Genomic DNA, 18,695 nt, shown 5'->3' on the forward strand with positions numbered 1-18,695 from the left:
TAGACCGACTTAGTTAGTAAGTCATGGGTCATCTGTTTTGACTGGAGCTCAATTGCAAGTCTTTCAAGTCATGGATCACCCAGCACCTCATAATTATGATATGGCCAAATTAGATTTGCCCAAATTTTTTTCCAAAAGCACAAAAAAATAAGATCCGATCGGACCCGAACCCGACCCGAATCAGACCCGAACCCGACCCGAACCCGACTCGGACCCGACCCGACCCAACCCGATCTTCAACCGGGTCGGGTCCGGGTCCAAAATTGGGACCCGAACAAAAAACCGGGTCGAATCGGGGTCACCTAGGACCCGATCCGACCCGACCCATTTGCACCCCTATTCATATATAGCACTTAAAAAACAATGTTAGGTTCCTCAACCTTCCAATATGTGCAAAACCTCATTTAGATTTTGTTCAAATCTGTATTCTTTGAACAACCGATCAAATTCTTTTATAATAGCTCTTAGAGGCTTGCTAATGGTCATAAATCAATCTAGTAAGCTTACATGCTACTCTGTGTTGCTGCGCGCTAAAGAGATGAATACCGAGATGAATACCTAAGCCTGAAGCATGAATTTATATTTCTGCAGATGCTATTGGTATATGCATCAAGCATATTAACTTTGTATATCACCTGTGAAACTTAAAGGTATAACCACCCGAGACCTAAGTACGTATTTTTCGGGAAAAAAACAAAAAGAATCCTGTTTTTTTATTGCAAAACCAAAATTCTAATATCTTTTTATATAAAATTTTCAATGCGAACTGGGAAGAGGATTAAAAAAGAAAAAAAAGAAAAAAAGGAAAAAAAAAAGCACTCCGGTCGAACAGGGAAAGCCGAGCGGTCATACTAACTGAGGTCTTGGATTGACCGACGCCGTTGTAGACCCGTCACCGGCTGGGCCGGGTTGAAGGTGTGCACCGCCGAGAAGCAACCAACCTCCGACATCCTCCGATCCCCATCCCATCTTCCCCTCTCTTCTCTTCTCAGAAGGTCGGAAAGAAGCAGACGCCTCTCTCTCTCCAACTCTCTCTTTTCTCCCATCCGCAGTGCTAGGTTCTGTTCTGATTTTATTATCGGGTCGGGCATCGTAATTTTTCCTAACAAAATTCCACTCTCCATCTCCAGATCCATCCTCCTCCCGAGAGCGGTGGTGGTGAGATGATGGGTATATACTCCATCCTCATTGCCTTCCCGTGCGCGGCGGGCGCCATGGCTCTGGCGATGCGTCACATATATCGGCATCTCCTGAACTACACGGAGCCCATCTATCAGCGCTACATGGTCCGCATCATCTTCATGGTTCCGGTATGCACTTTTGCCCGCGTCCATTCCCTTTCATCGATATAATAAAATTCTTAGATTTTCTCTGGATTGGGTTGATCATCTTCATGCTTACTTAGAAGGAGATAAGAAGGCAAGAAACCATAGGAAAAAAAAAAATCTCTCTATTAGAGAAGCTAAATCGGTCCATTCTTTTATTAAAAAATGAACAGAATCGAGAACTTCCAGCTCTGATGAAGATTTATCTGAAAATGACCAAGTATTTCTTTCCAGCCACACCACCCAGCAGGTTATTACAGCTATTGTATCCCAACATAATTCCAGACCATCTTTTAATGGAATTCTTTCTCCAGCTGGTCCGGAAAGCAGTAATGTTATTTGGGAGGAGGAGCAAATTGAACTTACCATGATCAGGACTCCAAATGGTATTGGTGAAAGAAGCAGGGTGAAGACTTTTTTGTGGTAGAGGTAACTTCCAGAGGAAAGAAGCTACCAGGGAAATGGTGCCACCATGACTAACAATTGAGTAGGAGATCTTCACTGTGACAATGCCATTATTAGCCCAAAACTAGCAAACACTGTCCTGTGAAGGAGTAAGAAGAGTGTTCTGAAAGCCAATTGCTTCATTGATGATGCTGTTAATTGGGATGGAAGAATGTCAAGATAGTACATTTTAGTTTATTTATACTGAAAGCAATAGGTTGGGATTTATGTTGTTGGGTGCTAAACCTTTGCAACCAGAATATATACATTTCTTTCTATCTTGAAGGAAGGTTTTGGACCATGAAGAGAACAGGATGCCCCCAACCTGTAATGCCCAAAACTTGTAAAACTCTTTAAAAAGCCCTCCAGGCATGGAAATTTTTCCATAAAGAAGCATGATGATTGCTGTCATTCTCCCCCAGTGACTAATTTAATAAGCATATGATCGTTCTGAAGAAAAGTTTGCTTCTTTGGATGATGAATAGCTAATTGATGAAAGCTTCTTTGGATGTCATCTAGGCCAGCTTCTTTCTCATTGTTGTAAGGGCATGGAAGAAACTTGATTTAAAGCCTTTTTCGGATACTTGATCCAAGTTTTCTGCTTACCAAACGTTTCCTGCTGAGGCTGGGGACATGCTTGGAGGCTGTTTCAGATTATAGCTGGATACCATAAAACACTTCCTTTTTTGAATTCATACAGATCTACTAACTCTTCCTTGTTTCAAACTCTTGAGTTGTTCTGCAAAAGCACAAACACACTGAGCTATTCTGTTCAAATTCCATCTACTAAGAATCTTCTATGTAGTTTAAGTTTGTAAGCTGCTGTATGGCTTGGCTATTCCAACTTGTCATTTCCATTAATATGTTCTCTATTTTTGCTACTTCATCCAGAATTTATAATGTGAGGAGCATTCTTCATAGTTATTATTCGGAGTTTTGGTGCTAGACACTCATCACCTCATGTTTCATAGGTGATGTAGGCCTAAAATTGGCTTTTAGGTTTTGGGAAGAAGTGGAGCCAATATTAGTCCCATCATGTGTCCAGACTTGACCATCTTCTTCCCATTGTTATTAGAAGACTGGACAAATGGAGCTTCTATATGTTGGCCTGCACCAGTATCTTTTCGAATTATCTAGAAGAGAGCATCTAAAAGCTATTTTTCCTTTCTTATTGAGCTCTAAAAAGATATGAATGAATTTTTTATATGGTAATTTATGTCATCTTAAGCTTGTCCTTTCTTTCTATCAGCATCGATCTTCTCACCACCCTGTTAGGTTTGATTAATACATTTTACGACAGTAATGAAGCATGTGATTACATGATTGATGCTTGGTGTATGTCACAATGGTATCCACTTTATTGACAAATCTTTTCTTGTGCATTCTTTTATAAAAAAATGAGGAAACAATTATGTTTTATTTGTAAAACATCTTCTAGTATAGTACAAAAGATTCTGTTCTGTTGTTTATATAGTTTTGTCACCATGCAACATCTATGGATATGAAAATAGTTGCATCGACCAAGGATTTTGCCTTCTGGTAGCAATGAATGAGGAAGGAGGTCTTGTTGACTTGTTAAATGGAACATAATCTAAATGGCTTGTTATTGAAGTATATGATTTGTACATGTCTGTTGTAATCGACATTTTTTGGGTTCATCATGCTGCCTGTGTGATCTTTTTTCCTGATCTCTATGTTATAATTTCCATTGGCAGGTCTATGCGCTGATGTCATTCCTGTCCCTCGTCTTTAATAAAAATTCCATTTATTTTGATTCAATCCGGGAAGTGTAAGTGTGTTGATTATTAACAATCATGCTATGCAATTTGCTACCAGCATATGAGTATATTAATTCATAAATTAGCCATCATTTTGTTCTATGTTCTTCTCATTTAGTTTACTTGTGACTAATATATTTTCGTGTGCATATTCTTGTCAAGGTTTGAAATACTAGTATTCACTACGTTTTTGGTTGTGGCTAGTGCATGATATCACACCAGCACTGGCTAATATGCTGTAAGATATACACGAAATGGAAAAGCAAATTTAGAAATAGAAACGGCAGGAAAATTGTGGGAAAGATATAAAAAACCTAATTTGAAGTTTTTTATTGTATTATCTATCACCCATCAAGTCTAGCATCATCAATTTGATTATTTTTTCATGCCTTTGTGCTTATACATGTGTGTTCTTTCAAAAGAAGAATCATTCTTTCTTGGGTTAAAGGAGTAAAGAATATGCATCCGCTTTTTCTAAAGAAGCTTCATCTCTTTTTTCTAATATATTAGAATGTGCTAATGCACTTTCCAAAATAAAAAGAAAATTGTTCTTTTATCAATAATTTGGATTGACATGAGATAGGGAGGGGGAGATTAGAATGAGAGCGATTATGTAATATTGAGAGGGAGAAAAATAGAGACACCACCTAGAGTAGCATATGCTTAAATTTGAATAGGACTCTTACTGGAGAATCATATATGCTTACAAATTTATCCATGAGCATGATGTATGTAATGTAAAGTTTTAGTGAATTTCAACTTAATTCTTTTTTAAATTATGTATATTATTGTTCTTTGGTAATAGAAGGAGAAGAGGAACTACTGAGATGGAAGTATATCTAACTTTTGAAGAGAATAGATAATACTCATACCAAAATAATATAGTCAATTGGTGCACTGTCATCAGGTAAACCAATCAAATGACCCAAATCAGCTATTCAGCTTTTAGCCTGTCCATATTGCTCCATAAGGCATATTATTAGTGTGAGAGCCCATGTGGGCATGTGTTTGGTCCCACATTGGTTATGCATTGAGAAGATCTTGGGTACTTATATAGGACAAAGGTGTTGGGTTGTGGAGCCTGATCCATTCCCTTTTTCAAGACCCCTATGTGCACTATGGTGGTGGAGGATCAAGGGAAGACAAGCCGGAAAGAGTTCGAAAAGATTCAGAGTTGAATCAGCAAAGAAAAAAAAAATTTCAGCAAGGTCCGGAGTCGACTCCAGCAGACTTGGAGTCGACTCTGGCACGCAGGCAGACTTGGCACAGTCTTGGAGTCGACTCCAGATCCATAGGAGTCGACTCCCCAGTGTTGGAGTCGACTCGAGAACTCCAGGAGTCGACTCCCACAGGCAGACAGAGAGGCTTTTTCTGTGGACTGTGGCCGAGTCGACTCGCAGAATTGCGGGAGTCGACTCGAGCACGATTTTCACGCGAGGCTGAGTTATGAACCGGGTTCAAGCCAAGGTTTTTTGAAGCCCTAATCAAAGTAAGAGATTGGGAGGTATATATAGACTTCTTGTGGGACACGAGAGGTGTGTGGCAACCTTGAGAAACCCTAGAACTCATCAACGAGAAGTTTCCAAAAGGAGATCCTTTGTGTGCATCAGGAAGACGACGCGTTGCTCGTCTTGAGAGAGATTGTTTTGCTGTAAGAAAGAGAGTTTGTTCTCTTCTCTTGAATCTCTGTAACTTTCTTTGATTATATAGTGAAGTATTGATCTGTGCGGCTGTGGACGTAGGAGCAAGGGACTCCGAACCACATAAACTTGGGTGTCTTGTGCGTCTGTTATTGTTTCTTGCCGTGTCCTTTTTCTCCTACTATTTCTTATATTCCACAATCGTAGGGTTGAATCCCTAACAACTGGTATCAGAGCCATCTGGTTCGAAGGAAATAAGTGGGAGCAATGGCGGCTGAAGAAGGCAAGGTCAAGATTGACAGATTCGACGGCAAAGACTTTGGTTTCTGGAAGATGCAGATCGAAGATTATTTATATCAGAAGAAACTTCATCTACCTCTTGAAGGTATGAAACCGACAGATATGTCACAGGCCGACTGGGATTTAATGGATCGTCAGGCTTTGGGAGTTGTTCGCTTGACGTTGGCTCGAAACGTTGCGTTCAACGTTTTGGAAGAGAAGACAACAGCAGGTTTGCTGAGAGCATTGTCGAATATGTATGAAAAACCCTCGGCCTCCAACAAGGTGTACCTGATGCGCCGTTTATTCAATCTGAAGATGAGTGAAGGTTCCTCTGTTACTGATCACATCAATGAGTTCAATCTGATTACGAGCCAGTTGAGTTCGGTGGAAATCAGTTTTGAAGATGAAGTTCGTGCCCTAATTCTTCTATCCTCCCTGCCAGAAAGTTGGGGTGCAACGGTGACAGCTGTAAGCAGTTCCTGCGGCTCAAACAAACTGAAGTTTGAGGAGGTCCGAAATCTGATACTCAGTGAAGATATCAGAAGGAGGGAGTCTGGTGTGAAATCTGGTTCGATTCTGAACACATCTGAAGGCAGAGGAAGAACTGTGCAACGCAGTGAAAACCGTGGCAGATCGAAGTCTAAGAGGAGGAGCAAGTCTAGATCGAAAGGCGATGGCTGCTGGCATTGTGGCAAGATGGGCCACACGAGGAAGAATTGTTGGCTTAGAAAGAAGAATCCAAGCAAGGGGCAGAACGAGGTGTCCGTGAATGCAACCACAGATGAAGCCAACGATGCTTTGATTCTCAGCGTGGACAGCCCTATGGAATCGTGGATACTAGACTCTGGAGCTTCGTTTCATTCTACCTCACGGAAGGAGTGTATGCTAAACTACACTGCAGGAGACTTCGGAAAGGTTTATCTCGCTGATGATGAGCCTTTAGATATTGTGGGGACAGGTGAAGTTCATATCAGGATGATGAATCAGTCAGTGTGGAAACTGAAGAATGTGAGGCATATCCCAGGCTTGAAGAGAAACTTGATTTCTGTTGGGCAGCTTGACAGCGAAGGGTATGTTACTACCTTCGTAGGTGGTTCATGGAAAATCACCAAAGGAGCTATGGTGATAGCACGTGGGAACAAGTTGGGGACTCTCTACATGACCAATGACACCAAGGATACGGTGGCATTAACAGAAACAGGTGCAGATAGTTGTCTTTGGCATCGCAGACTTGGACATATGAGTGAGAAAGGTATGAAGATGATGGTGAAGAAGAACAAGCTAGCAGATCTGAAAACTGTTGATGTAGGTCTCTGTGAAGACTGCATATTTGGGAAGCAGAAAAAGGTTAGTTTCTCAAAGGGTGGAAGAACACCGAAGACAGAAAAGCTAGAGCTTGTACACACAGATGTGTGGGGGCCTTCACCGGTTGCATCTCTTGGAGGCTCACACTATTATGTCACGTTCATTGACGACTCTACCAGAAAGGTTTGGATTTATTTCATGAAGCACAAATCAGAGGTATTTGTCACCTTCAAAAGGTGGAAAAGTCTGGTGGAGAATGAATCTGGTGCAAAGATAAAACGACTAAGGTCTGACAATGGCGGTGAGTATGACAGCAGTGAGTTCAAGGAATTCTGCGCAGTGAATGGAATCCGAATGGAGAAGACAATACCGAGCACACCGCAGCAAAATGGGGTGGCTGAGCGAATGAACAGAACCCTGAATGAGAGAGCCAACAGTATGAGGATCCATGCTAGTTTGCCCAAGATGTTTTGGGCTGAGGCAGTCAACACCGCAGCGTATCTAATAAACAGAGGCCCGTCGGTTCCCCTAGATTGCAAATTGCCTGAAGAAGAGTGGACAGGAAAAATAGTAAATTTGTCACACTTGAGGGTCTTTGGGTGTGTCTCCTTTGTGCACATTAATGCAGAGAAAAGGGACAAGCTAGATGCAAAGTCCAGAAAGTGTTTCTTCATTGGATATGGTACAGATGATTTTGGTTACAAGTTCTGGGATGCACAGAACCAGAAGGTCATCAGAAGCAAGGATGTGATATTCAATGAGCGAGTTCTCTATAAGGACAAGAATACTTCAGATCTTGAGAGTGCAGGGGAGCAAAGCAAGGAAAAACAGCAAGTTGAGCTGCAAGAGATTACAGAAGAAGATGTTGCCAAAAGTTTTCAGAAAAAATCCTGAAAATTCAGAAACTGTTGTGGCACAACCTCAACCAAGTATACCACAGCTGAGAAGATCAACAAGAATCTCGAGACAACCGGATAGATATTCATCCTCTTTACATTATCTGCTATTGACAGATGGAGGTGAACCCGAGTGTTATGAAGAAGCCATGGAAAGTGAAGATTCGGTGAAGTGGGAGTTAGCCATGAAGGACGAGATGAAGTCCTTGGATAGAAATCAAACTTGGGAACTCAGTTCACTACCAGAAGGCAAGAAGGCTTTACAGAATAAGTGGGTCTACAAAGTTAAAGAGGAACATGATGGCAGCAAAAGGTACAAAGCAAGGTTGGTTGTGAAAGGCTTCCAACAGAAGGAAGGTATCGACTACACTGAGATTTTCTCTCCGGTAGTCAAATATTCAACAATCAGAGTGATTCTGAGTATTGTGGCAGCAGAAAATCTATATTTGGAGCAGTTGGATGTTACGACTGCATTTCTCCATGGAGAGATTGATGAAGACATCTACATGCAGCAACCTATCGGCTTTGCAGTCCCTAGCAAGGAGAACCTTGTATGCAAGCTGAAGAGAAGTTTGTATGGTTTGAAACAGGCCCCGAGGTTGTGGTACAAAAAGTTCGATGGATTCATGATCAACAATGGTTTTGTAAGATGTCAAGAAGATCATTGCTGTTATCTTAAGGTACTTGATGGCAGTTTTATCATCTTACTTTTGTATGTTGACGACATGTTGATAGCCGGACCGAACCTACAAGAGATTGAAAGATGGAAGAAAGAGCTATCAAGGAAGTTTGCAATGAAAGACATGGGTGCAGCAAAACAGATGCTTGGGCTAAGGATTGAAAGGGATAAGGTGGCTGGAACACTGAAGCTTTCTCAAGCTAACTACATTGATAAGGTGCTGAATAGATTCAATATGACAGATGCAGATCCTGTGAAGACACCTTTGGCAAGCCATTTCAAACTTTCAAAAGAGCAATCACCCAAGGATGATGAGGAGTTGAAGAAGATGTCAAGGGTACCATATGCTTCAGCTGTAGGCAGCTTGATGTATGCTATGATATGCACGAGACCCGACATTGCACATGCAGTGGGAGCTGTGAGCAGATACATGGCCAATCCGGGTAGACAACATTGGGAGGCTGTCAAGTGGATCCTAAGATATTTGAAAGGTACCAGAAATGTAGGCTTGTGTTATAGAAAAGGCAGTCAAACACTACAAGGTTTTGTGGATGCAGACCTAGGAGGTGATACTGACACTAGAAGAAGCACCACAGGGTATGTTTATACCGTAGGCGGGACAGCAGTGAGCTGGTTCTCACAACTGCAAAAGATCGTTGCTCTTTCGACAACTGAGGCAGAATATGTTGCCATTACAGAGGCCAGCAAGGAGATGATTTGGCTACAAAATCTTCTGAAAGAGCTGGGCAGAGAACAGAACTGTAGTGTACTATTCTGCGACAGTCAGAGTGCTATTCACTTAGCTAAGAACCCAATGTTTCATGCGAGAACGAAGCACATACAGCTGAGATATCACTTCATCAGGAAGTTGCTAGAAGATGGCAGTTTGTTACTTGAGAAGATTCAAGGAGCAAAGAATTCAGCGGATATGTTGACTAAGACAGTCACTACAGAGAAATTGAGGCTATGCATGGCCTCAATTGGCCTCCAAAGCTAGTTGAATGGAGGTGCCGCACAGAGAATACAGATCAAGATATAGAAGTTTGTTTATTTTTCAGATAGATGCACAATTGGATGTATCAGTCTCCAAGTGGGAGAGTTGTTGGGTTGTGGAGCCTGATCCATTCCCTTTTTCAAGACCCCTATGTGCACTATGGTGGTGGAGGATCAAGGGAAGACAAGCCGGAAAGAGTTCGAAAAGATTCAGAGTTGAATCAGCAAAGAAAAAAAAATTTCAGCAAGGTCCGGAGTCGACTCCAGCAGACTTGGAGTCGACTCTGGCACGCAGGCAGACTTGGCACAGTCTTGGAGTCGACTCCAGATCCATAGGAGTCGACTCCCCAGTGTTGGAGTCGACTCGAGAACTCCAGGAGTCGACTCCCACAGGCAGACAGAGAGGCTTTTTCTGTGGACTGTGGCCGAGTCGACTCGCAGAATTGCGGGAGTCGACTCGAGCACGATTTTCACGCGAGGCTGAGTTATGAACCGGGTTCAAGCCAAGGTTTTTTGAAGCCCTAATCAAAGTAAGAGATTGGGAGGTATATATAGACTTCTTGTGGGACACGAGAGGTGTGTGGCAACCTTGAGAAACCCTAGAACTCATCAACGAGAAGTTTCCAAAAGGAGATCCTTTGTGTGCATCAGGAAGACGACGCGTTGCTTGTCTTGAGAGAGATTGTTTTGCTGTAAGAAAGAGAGTTTGTTCTCTTCTCTTGAATCTCTGTAACTTTCTTTGATTATATAGTGAAGTATTGATCTGTGCGGCTGTGGACGTAGGAGCAAGGGACTCCGAACCACATAAACTTGGGTGTCTTGTGCGTCTGTTATTGTTTCTTGCCGTGTCCTTTTTCTCCTACTATTTCTTATATTCCGCAATCGTAGGGTTGAATCCCTAACAAAAGAAACCCAAACAATACCTTCTAGCTTTTAGTGTGGGATCCTAAGTTGTTCCAAATGGTATCAAAGTGGACTTGGCCTATGGTCCATGTGAATCAGAGATATGATGGCATGGGCCATGTTGGGGGTAACAATGAGCCGATCATGGTGTTGCAATTGGAGTTGATGGGATTTGGACCTTTGGCTTGGCAAGGATGCTAGGACTTAAACAAGAGTATGTGAGAGCTCATGCGGGCATGTGTTTAGTCCCACATCTACTATATGCTGGGGAGATCTTGGATACTACTAAGGAACCCAAACAATACCTTCTTGTGAGCCTTTTTGGATGAGGTCTTGGGTTGTTCCAATTAACTGGTATAACTGGTCTATACATCAGTTTAGTCTCTACATGGCTAGTTTTCTCTAAACCAACTAGTTAACATGGAATTACTAAACTGATAATGGATGAATGTTGGCACAAGTTTGATAGTTCAAACTTGTATTGATTGGTTTTTGATAGGTTGAATTAACACCTAGTCCTTGGTTTGATTGCTCATTTATGCTTAGGTCTTGGCCAAGTTTTGTTTAATTATCCTAAACTGATATGGATGAATGTTGGCACAAGTTTGATAGTTCAAACTTGTATTGATTGGTTTTTGATAGGTTGAATTAACACCTGACCCTTGGTTTGATTTCTCAATTACGCTTAGGTTCTGGCCAAGTTTTGTTTAATTATTAATCCCTCGTGCATAGTTATCCCTTATTTTGCACACATATATGCCTGTTTTCTACACACTTGTGCCTTGATTGAAACCTAAATGGCCATCAAAAGCAAGGCCTGGGAAAAGAAGCTTGGCCAACGGGTCCTAAACATTAAATGGCAGACAAACCAAGGGACACAAGCTAATTTCCCATATTTGGTATCCTAATGCTTGACTTAATTTTATGTGCATGCATATGTATATTATATTTGTGGTTATGAGTACTTCTTATGCAATGTGGTACAGTGATCCCATTCTATTAGCTATTTTGCTGGTGTTCAAAGTTTTGTTTTTTGGTAAAATCTTTTTCCTTGCATGACTATATTGAAAGTCTTGTTATTAGAGTCTTTATATTTCTTAAGCCTAGGAACTCAAGGTTGTACCTTGGGAAATGGAGTACTTTTTCTGTCTCCTTTTTTTTTAAAAAGAAATTTTCTGAAAAGGCTTAGTTACTTATCGATTGAATCTCAAAGTTGGAATATTTGCCTAATCGACTAGCTTGTGTGGCCACAATAACATGGTTAGTCAATAAGGTGTCATTGCATAGGAAGATGCAAAAGTATGATTGGGAGATGTAGTGTTGCTAAGGTCAACAGCAATCAGTTGAATTTAAAGAGATCAGAACCATTGAAAACCTATACATGTGAGAAATATAGTAGGAGAGTTACATTAGGTTGGGGACGGAGATTGAGATGACATATAATATTATAGACTTAAATGAAATTAGTGATATATTTAGCAGCCAAACTAAATTAGGAGCTGGGACATGTAGAGATGTTTGTGCAAATGCATTGCAAATAAGAGTCTGATAGCCCACACAGATGGTTTGAAATGAAAAGTTAAAAGAGAACTTTGATTGCTAGCATAATTCTTTTCTTTTATTTTGGTACGTATTTGGCAAGGTTTAGATGCGCCTAGAAGTTGTGTTTTACATGTCCATGGTGGTCTCTTTATCACCTTAGATTCTGAGCTGTCCTAAACAGAGAATCAATGGGGGGGATGACTAGGTTACAAAAGAGGTTATTTTAGTTGGCTCACAGGTCTGCTTTGGAGTTACTTAGAAAAGAAACCGAGTACAAAGCTTTACGTTTCATCCTTCTTCTCTATCAGTTCTTATTCTTCCTTCCTTTTTCTTCTTCTGTCTGCGGACTGCTGCAATTACTCTTCCTATATGTTGGTTTTCTGCACAACAAATCAAACTTGCAAAGAAAATTGAGATCAGATTTTAAGTCTTTATTTTTCTCCTCTTGTTAATCTTTTACTGTTGTAGTCCTCCATAACTGTTGGATTTGGGCATGCAATTCAGATCCAGTCTGAAGGTAGGTTTGACCTAATTTTAGGTCCCCATTTATCATTCAGAATTGGTCTAATAAGATCCCTAGAAGCAGCCAGGTTTGAAAATCAGTCCTAGAGGAATCCTCTTCTAAATTCTCTTTGCTATTAGTTTTATTACAAATATTATGTTTTAATAATCTATAAAACAGCAGCCATTAGAATCCTGAAGTCAAGTTATTAAAACCTTGGGGAATCTTTTCATATAATCTCTAATCCTAAATTTTAAGTCCTATACTCTTATTTCCATACCCTAACTCTAAAATCCCTTAGAAGGCCTTTCTTCTTCTTCATCTTCCTAAGCTTTAAACCTCTTCAGGCTTAGTACTCTTTCCTGCTTAAGACCAGCTAAAACCAAATATACTTCACTCTCTGTTGGCCTACCGCCACTTGTATGCAGCCCATAGCCCTCAGGGGACTACTTTAGTTGATGAACGTGGATAAGGATGTACAATTAAGATCCATAATGAGTTTCCAGTGTAGTGAGATGAGCAGTTTAACAGAAAATGTGAGAAAAAGTTACTTGAAAAGAAACAGTTTCAAGGTGATTGGACACTGTTGATACCTACATAAGTATTTCAGACTTGTTGAATTGGGTAGGTTTGTTAAGTAGCTGATTCAGTGATATTTTATTTGGGACAGATGTTGAATGATCAAAGGATTATTTTATCACTAGATTATAATTGCTTTTGGCAAATATATAATACAAAATTTGCATTGGCCATTGTAGAGTGCAGTATTTGTGCCAAGAAGCCTGGAATGATTTCTCATAGCAAAATTATGCGATCAATGTTCTGAACAGAGGGTATGATATATATGAAACCAAGGCACTTGATATTCCATTTGTTTCTGTTATGAAGTTATTGGTGCATTATTGAAATTTACTTGATCATCGAGAAGCATACAAAAAGTTGATGCTTAAGCTTTATATCTTCCCTAGTTGACGTTACTTCTACTCTACAGGAGTTTAACTAGTTAATTGCATTTAAACATTCTCATTAGTATCTTCTATTTGATATCCAGAAATATCTTGAGCAAAAATAAAGGTATCATGTATTGTGCCTGTGCCAGCTAGAGTATATAAACTATGACCTACCATGCTGACAGCTGACACATTGTTACAGAAAGATGTGCAAGTCTGTTAAAAGATATGCTATTGGTGCATTAAGATGCATTACTTTCTTTGTTTTCTTTTCACTTTGGACCCACATAATGGCTTTATTCTAGTTCAGAGATGTTTTGAATAAATAAACATTCTGGTATTCTAGCATCATTAATTATTCTAGATACCTGTGCTAATTGCTATCAAACATTGCATACCCAGTTTCTAGTAATCAATCATGGAAGCTAACATCTCACAATTATGTTCTCATATCAACAGTATTAATATGCTTAAATTTCATTATGGAAAGCAAGGTTTGAAATATTGTGGTAGGGGGGCGTAGCAGTCAGGTACCGATACAGTACATACCATGGCATGCCCTCATACTTATTCATGGTTTGCCGGGCAGTACAACAGAGTATATACTGCCGTCCATGATATGGTTTTTTTTCAAGCCTTCATGCAAAGTACAAGCAACCATATGACCGCTTAAAAATTTATATCGAAAAAGTAGTAGGGGTGAACATGTTAGAGGTGCATCGCACATGTTAGTTGCTAGTTTTAATAATTCTAGCTGCTTAAAATTCCATTATTTTAGAGATAAAAATTGAATTTTGATTTTTAGAAAGGAAAGAAAAGAATTGACTGGATTCTAGTTTCTGGCGCCCTGTGTTGCTCTTTTATCTAAACGAAGATCAAATCTAATCCCTCTTCTGAAAAGTAACAACATAAGGGATATTTATGCATGTACACATGCATTTGTATATAATCTATGTACATGTTTATCTAGTACTACAATATTTCAACTGAGTTTGTTCATACTTATATGTAGAGTATATATTATGAGCACTATTATGTCTCTCCTGAGACTGTCATCTCCTTGGATAATTCTGTAATTTTTTATTTTTCTTTTTCTATTTGTTCTGATAAAATTATGTAGTCGATGTTGTAATGCTGTGACAGTCTACGGACATTTGTCTTTCTATGTGATTTTTCAGAGTTATCAAATTAATTGCCCTTGTTTCTTTCTCTGTTTATGAAATTATGCTGATGCTGCATCCTTTATGGTATTCATTAACCTGTTATTTTCCTTAGTGTTGTGCTCTGGTAGTACCAGTAGAATTATGTATAACCCATGTATGAAAAATGGAAGCATTCATCGTCTGCCTCTTTTTTGGTTCTGGGTAGTTGCTGGGATGCAAGGAGTTTTGTTATTGCTTTTAGAGTATTGTGCAGCAGCTGATTTTGATATCTGTGGAACTGCCAGTTATGAAGCTTGGGTCATTTACAATTTTCTATCACTCTGCCTGGCATGGGTAGGAGGCCCTGGAGCTGTTGTTCTGAATTTAAGTGGCCAGGTTCTGAAGCCATCATGGTGCCTGATGACCTGCTGTTTCCCTGCTGTTCCCCTTGATGGGTATCTTCCTAGCCCATGTTTTGCTTTCCCTTCATAAAACTTTGTTTGTTAAAAACTTCATATTTCATGCTAGAAACTATCCACTAATATCTTATATGCTCAAAGTTGCTGAACAATTGAGCAGGAACAAGCTTGATGTGTTCATTCTCAATTGTGTTGTACATATTTGATCTTCTTGTTGAACAGATATTTTATACGGAGGTGTAAGCAGGGTACTTTGCAGTTCGTGATCCTGAAGCCCATCTTAGTCTTAATCACCTTTGTATTCTACGCTAAAGGAAAATATGAAGATGGAAATTTCAGTACAGATAAAGCATATCTTTATATTACAGTCATCTACACTATCTCATATTCAGTGGCATTATATGCTCTTGCCTTGTTCTATGTGGCATGCAGAGATCTACTTCGACCATTTAATCCAGTCCCAAAGTTTATAATGATCAAATCCGTTGTTTTTCTCACATATTGGCAGGTATGTTTCTCCATTGACCAAATGTTTTTCTTGTTTATGTGGCTCTTTAGCTGTGGACTGCTTTCACTCAAGTGGTATAGATCAGAAAGTCATGTTGAATTCTAGGTGCCTTGCATGGCATATTGTCATAGACTAAGAGGGATGCTTATAATGGATACTGGAATGTGTTTATGTCGTGAGATATAAGAAAAGTTTAATGCATGATTGTATGATGATAAGGTGGAAAAGCTATTCTTTGTGTATGTTACACAGCTTTGTGTATTGGAATAGAGAGTAGCGTCTGGTAAATTTAAAGAGGGAATAAGTATTATCATTCTATAAATTTTAGTTTCTTTTGGTTGTGATTGATGGTTATGGCTGATTAAGAAATGGCATGTAACTTGAAAATATCAAGAACTAAGTGTTAATTTTTAGCATAGGACTTCATTTGTTTGGAAGATTCTGAATTTTAATTAACCCATCTTTTCACTGGTATTCCTATTGAACTTGAAGCACCAGTTTCTTCTACAATATTGCCCCTAAAATCTATGGTTCCGGAATCTGATGATAGTGCATTTTAGATTGGATTCATAAGCACTTTTCAGTTACCTTTTGTGGAGGTTGAATGATGTTACATCTTCTTATTAGAAGAGCAGTGGTGTTGGGTGATTAGTGGAAACCTGCTGCTTATAGAAAACTTGAAGGACAAGATTTTATTACCATTATGCTGTCGATAAATTTGCTTTATATCCCAACTTATGCATATCATTTATTACCATGGGTGGGACTCTGGATGCATCGTCAGTCAACTTGTGGCACTGGCCTCAAAAAACTTGCATATTGGGCTGTGCATAAGTACTAATAAGCTCCTTTGCAAATGCAAACTTATCTTTTCTTAACAAAATTGGCCCTATCATTTCCTTGCAGGGTGTCTTGGTCTTTCTTGCTGCCAAGTCGGGCTTCATAAAAAGTGCAGAAGAAGCTGCTGATTTCCAAAATTTCATCTTATGCATTGAGATGCTTATTGCAGCTGTTGGTCACTTATATGCCTTTCCTTACAAAGAGTATGCAGGTGCTGATATCGGTGCAGCTGGTGGTTTGTTGGGAAGCCTTGGTCATGCCTTGAAGTTCAGTGATGTCTACCATGATACGGTTCACCAGGTGAGTTCGAAAATTATCTTAAGCAAATCAGTCAAGATCCACTTTGACATGTATTTTGTTGAAGTGGTTCTATATAGAGTTTGATGTGTATTATTTTTCCCTACAGTTTGCTCCTACGTACCATGATTATGTGCTTTATAGTAATAATGAATGGGATGAGGAAGCGAGGCCGTACCAAACGCGCACATTTGGACTGGAAATGGAAGCTTTGCCTGGGAACAACCAAATGGTTGGGAGAAAGATTGATGATATAGAGCAGTCTATTGTCTCTTCATCTGGCTCCAGTAGTCCGAAGATATCGAGCACACAGGACCCCACAAATCCAGAAGCAATTAAATCTTCATCGCTCAATGAAAGTACTTCAGCTACACAGTCGATTAATTTCTCAATGCTATTGGACAGAGATCTGTCAAACCCTGCTGAAGTTGCTTCTGCTGACGAGTCAAATAAATGATCTTGAATGAACGTGAACATCTAATGACAGAATATCCAGATGGCCATTTTCATGATCATGCCTAGAAATACACTTTTTCAGTTGGCTAGGAGCGTGCCAAGTCAATTTTATGCTGACATATGTATATCTTGATTTTTGCTAGTTCAATAGGCTTATAGATAAAGAGAATGCCTGGCTCTGGTTGCTTTACATAGTTTGTAAATATTAACAACTGTTGTTGTATTTGTGATTTATGTATGCCCATCATTTCCTTGATCTTAGTTTCTAATGTTGGTCATCTGTGCAACTTAAAAAGTATTTTGTTTGTGATCTAATGTTACTTCAAAATCTCACATCGTTTCCATTCTTTAGTGTGATAGCATCAGTATAGGCTCTTACTTTCGGCTTAGCCTTCGCAATGGGATGGCAGAAATGTACTGGAGTTGTTTCTTCTATTTCTACTCTCTCTGCAGATATAATTGTCACTCTCCTACAAATTCCATGCGATATATAGTTATTCAAGCATTTGTTGTTCTTCAGAAACAGTCGCTCAGATTAAAATTGCAGCATTTTGTTGGAAGCTTTGGTGGATGTCTGTGCCTTAATAAAGACGGTGTGCATTTCACATGGAAGTATGATTTTGAGTTCTTTTTAACTTTGGTAGTTCGACTCGTGAATCATGCCCCTTTGATAATTCAAATTACACAGCTGAACCGACCAAAAATAAACATGTGTCCCTTTGAATCAAAACATGTGTCCCTTGACTCAAAACATGTGTCCCCTTGTGTTAGTTGCCTACGTGCCCTTACATATACATTCAACCAAAAAGCTACAGAGCTATCAGATACCTATTCTACCATTAAACACTAAGGTCTGCATGCGTGAGGCTATGGTCGTGCATCTCTCTCTCGATGCAACCCGTCCGTTCCACTAGCATGCTTGCAAATGTGCTCTCTCATCATTTCATTTGCAACTGAGCCATAGTTCATGTCCTATTCAACAAATTAGTAACTCTGCAAAGTAGCTGCATCACATTAAACTCTCTAAATTCTCTAAATAGTTATATCTCATTAAACTCGATAATCTCTATGATGCATAGCCATTCCAACTTGTTGGGATTAGCTTTATGGATTTTGATTCGCCAAAGTATTCTTGTCTACGGTGAGCTTTAAAGGCTCATGAATTTTTATTCGTTAGGTATTTGTTAGTCAAGGTCGTCTGTTATGTTATTTCAAGTGTATTACCTTCTTCCCCTTTGCAACCTTCAATAAAAATTAAAAATATTTTTTTTTTTTGGAGCTTTCAAATCATCAGAGGGCTCTCATCGAAATTCTACCGGTGAGACTTTGTACAGGTCCACCAGCGCGCATGAAGCGACGTCCTTTTTCCATCCCGACCGATAGCTCCCCCGACTCCTCCGGCATGGTCCCGCTCGGGCCGAATTTGAACCACAACAAGTATGAAGCTTCATTTTGCTTCTTCGTAGGTTTTAAAGAACTGTTGTCTCTTTTCTAATGTTGGCTTCACAGTTGAATTGTTTTCTTAATAATTCATTAGCAACTTGGAATTCCTCTAACTCCATAACATTTACCTCGAATTTCAAGATGGGGGGCTCATAGCTTTCTACATAGGTAGCATAAGAAATATTTGTGGATTTTATGTGACCCTTTTCGTTATCTATAATCAGTACTAATGAAGTCGAAAATATTCTGTCCAAAGTAATTCTTCTACTGGACGAGAAGTATATTTCTATGTCACTATCCGGCATCTCAATTATTTTTTCGGCCTTAGTTTTCTAAGCCTTCTTTGGGTTT

At 39.6% G+C, this 18,695-nt stretch overlaps 1 protein-coding gene across 3 annotated transcripts; it reads left to right on the forward strand.

The window, feature by feature from the left end:
- The first annotated feature begins 836 nt into the window (after positions 1–836).
- On the forward strand, positions 837–17,174 carry LOC103720704 (transmembrane protein 184B-like). 3 transcript variants are annotated; one of them, XM_008810541.4, is made up of 7 exons: positions 837–995; positions 1,131–1,310; positions 3,485–3,558; positions 14,687–14,836; positions 15,023–15,308; positions 16,215–16,448; positions 16,555–17,174. In XM_008810541.4, the coding sequence occupies exons 2-7, from the start codon at positions 1,164–1,166 to the stop codon at positions 16,900–16,902; spliced, it is 1,239 nt and encodes a 412-aa protein (XP_008808763.1). In that variant the 5' UTR covers positions 837–995; positions 1,131–1,163; the 3' UTR covers positions 16,903–17,174. The 3 variants fall into 3 exon arrangements, with proteins under 3 accessions (XP_008808763.1, XP_008808762.1, XP_038973660.1); XM_039117732.1 differs by lacking the exon at positions 837–995 and adding an exon at positions 1,040–1,058; XM_008810540.4 differs by lacking the exon at positions 837–995 and having other exon boundaries at positions 1,003–1,310.
- The last annotated feature ends 1,521 nt before the right edge of the window (positions 17,175–18,695 follow it).

This window comes from Phoenix dactylifera, unplaced genomic scaffold (genome assembly GCF_009389715.1).
Source record: "Phoenix dactylifera cultivar Barhee BC4 unplaced genomic scaffold, palm_55x_up_171113_PBpolish2nd_filt_p 000267F, whole genome shotgun sequence".
Lineage (NCBI taxonomy): Eukaryota > Viridiplantae > Streptophyta > Magnoliopsida > Arecales > Arecaceae > Phoenix > Phoenix dactylifera.

Bases quoted from the DNA above. Each gene is read 5' to 3' on its own strand.
- LOC103720704 (XM_008810541.4), top strand. From the start codon at position 1,164: ATGATGGGTATATACTCCATCCTCATTGCCTTCCCGTGCGCGGCGGGC. The intron at 1,311-3,484 runs GTATGCACTTTT...TTCCATTGGCAG, and splicing joins GCATCATCTTCATGGTTCCG to GTCTATGCGCTGATGTCATT. The intron at 3,559-14,686 runs GTAAGTGTGTTG...TGGAACTGCCAG, and splicing joins TTTGATTCAATCCGGGAAGT to TTATGAAGCTTGGGTCATTT.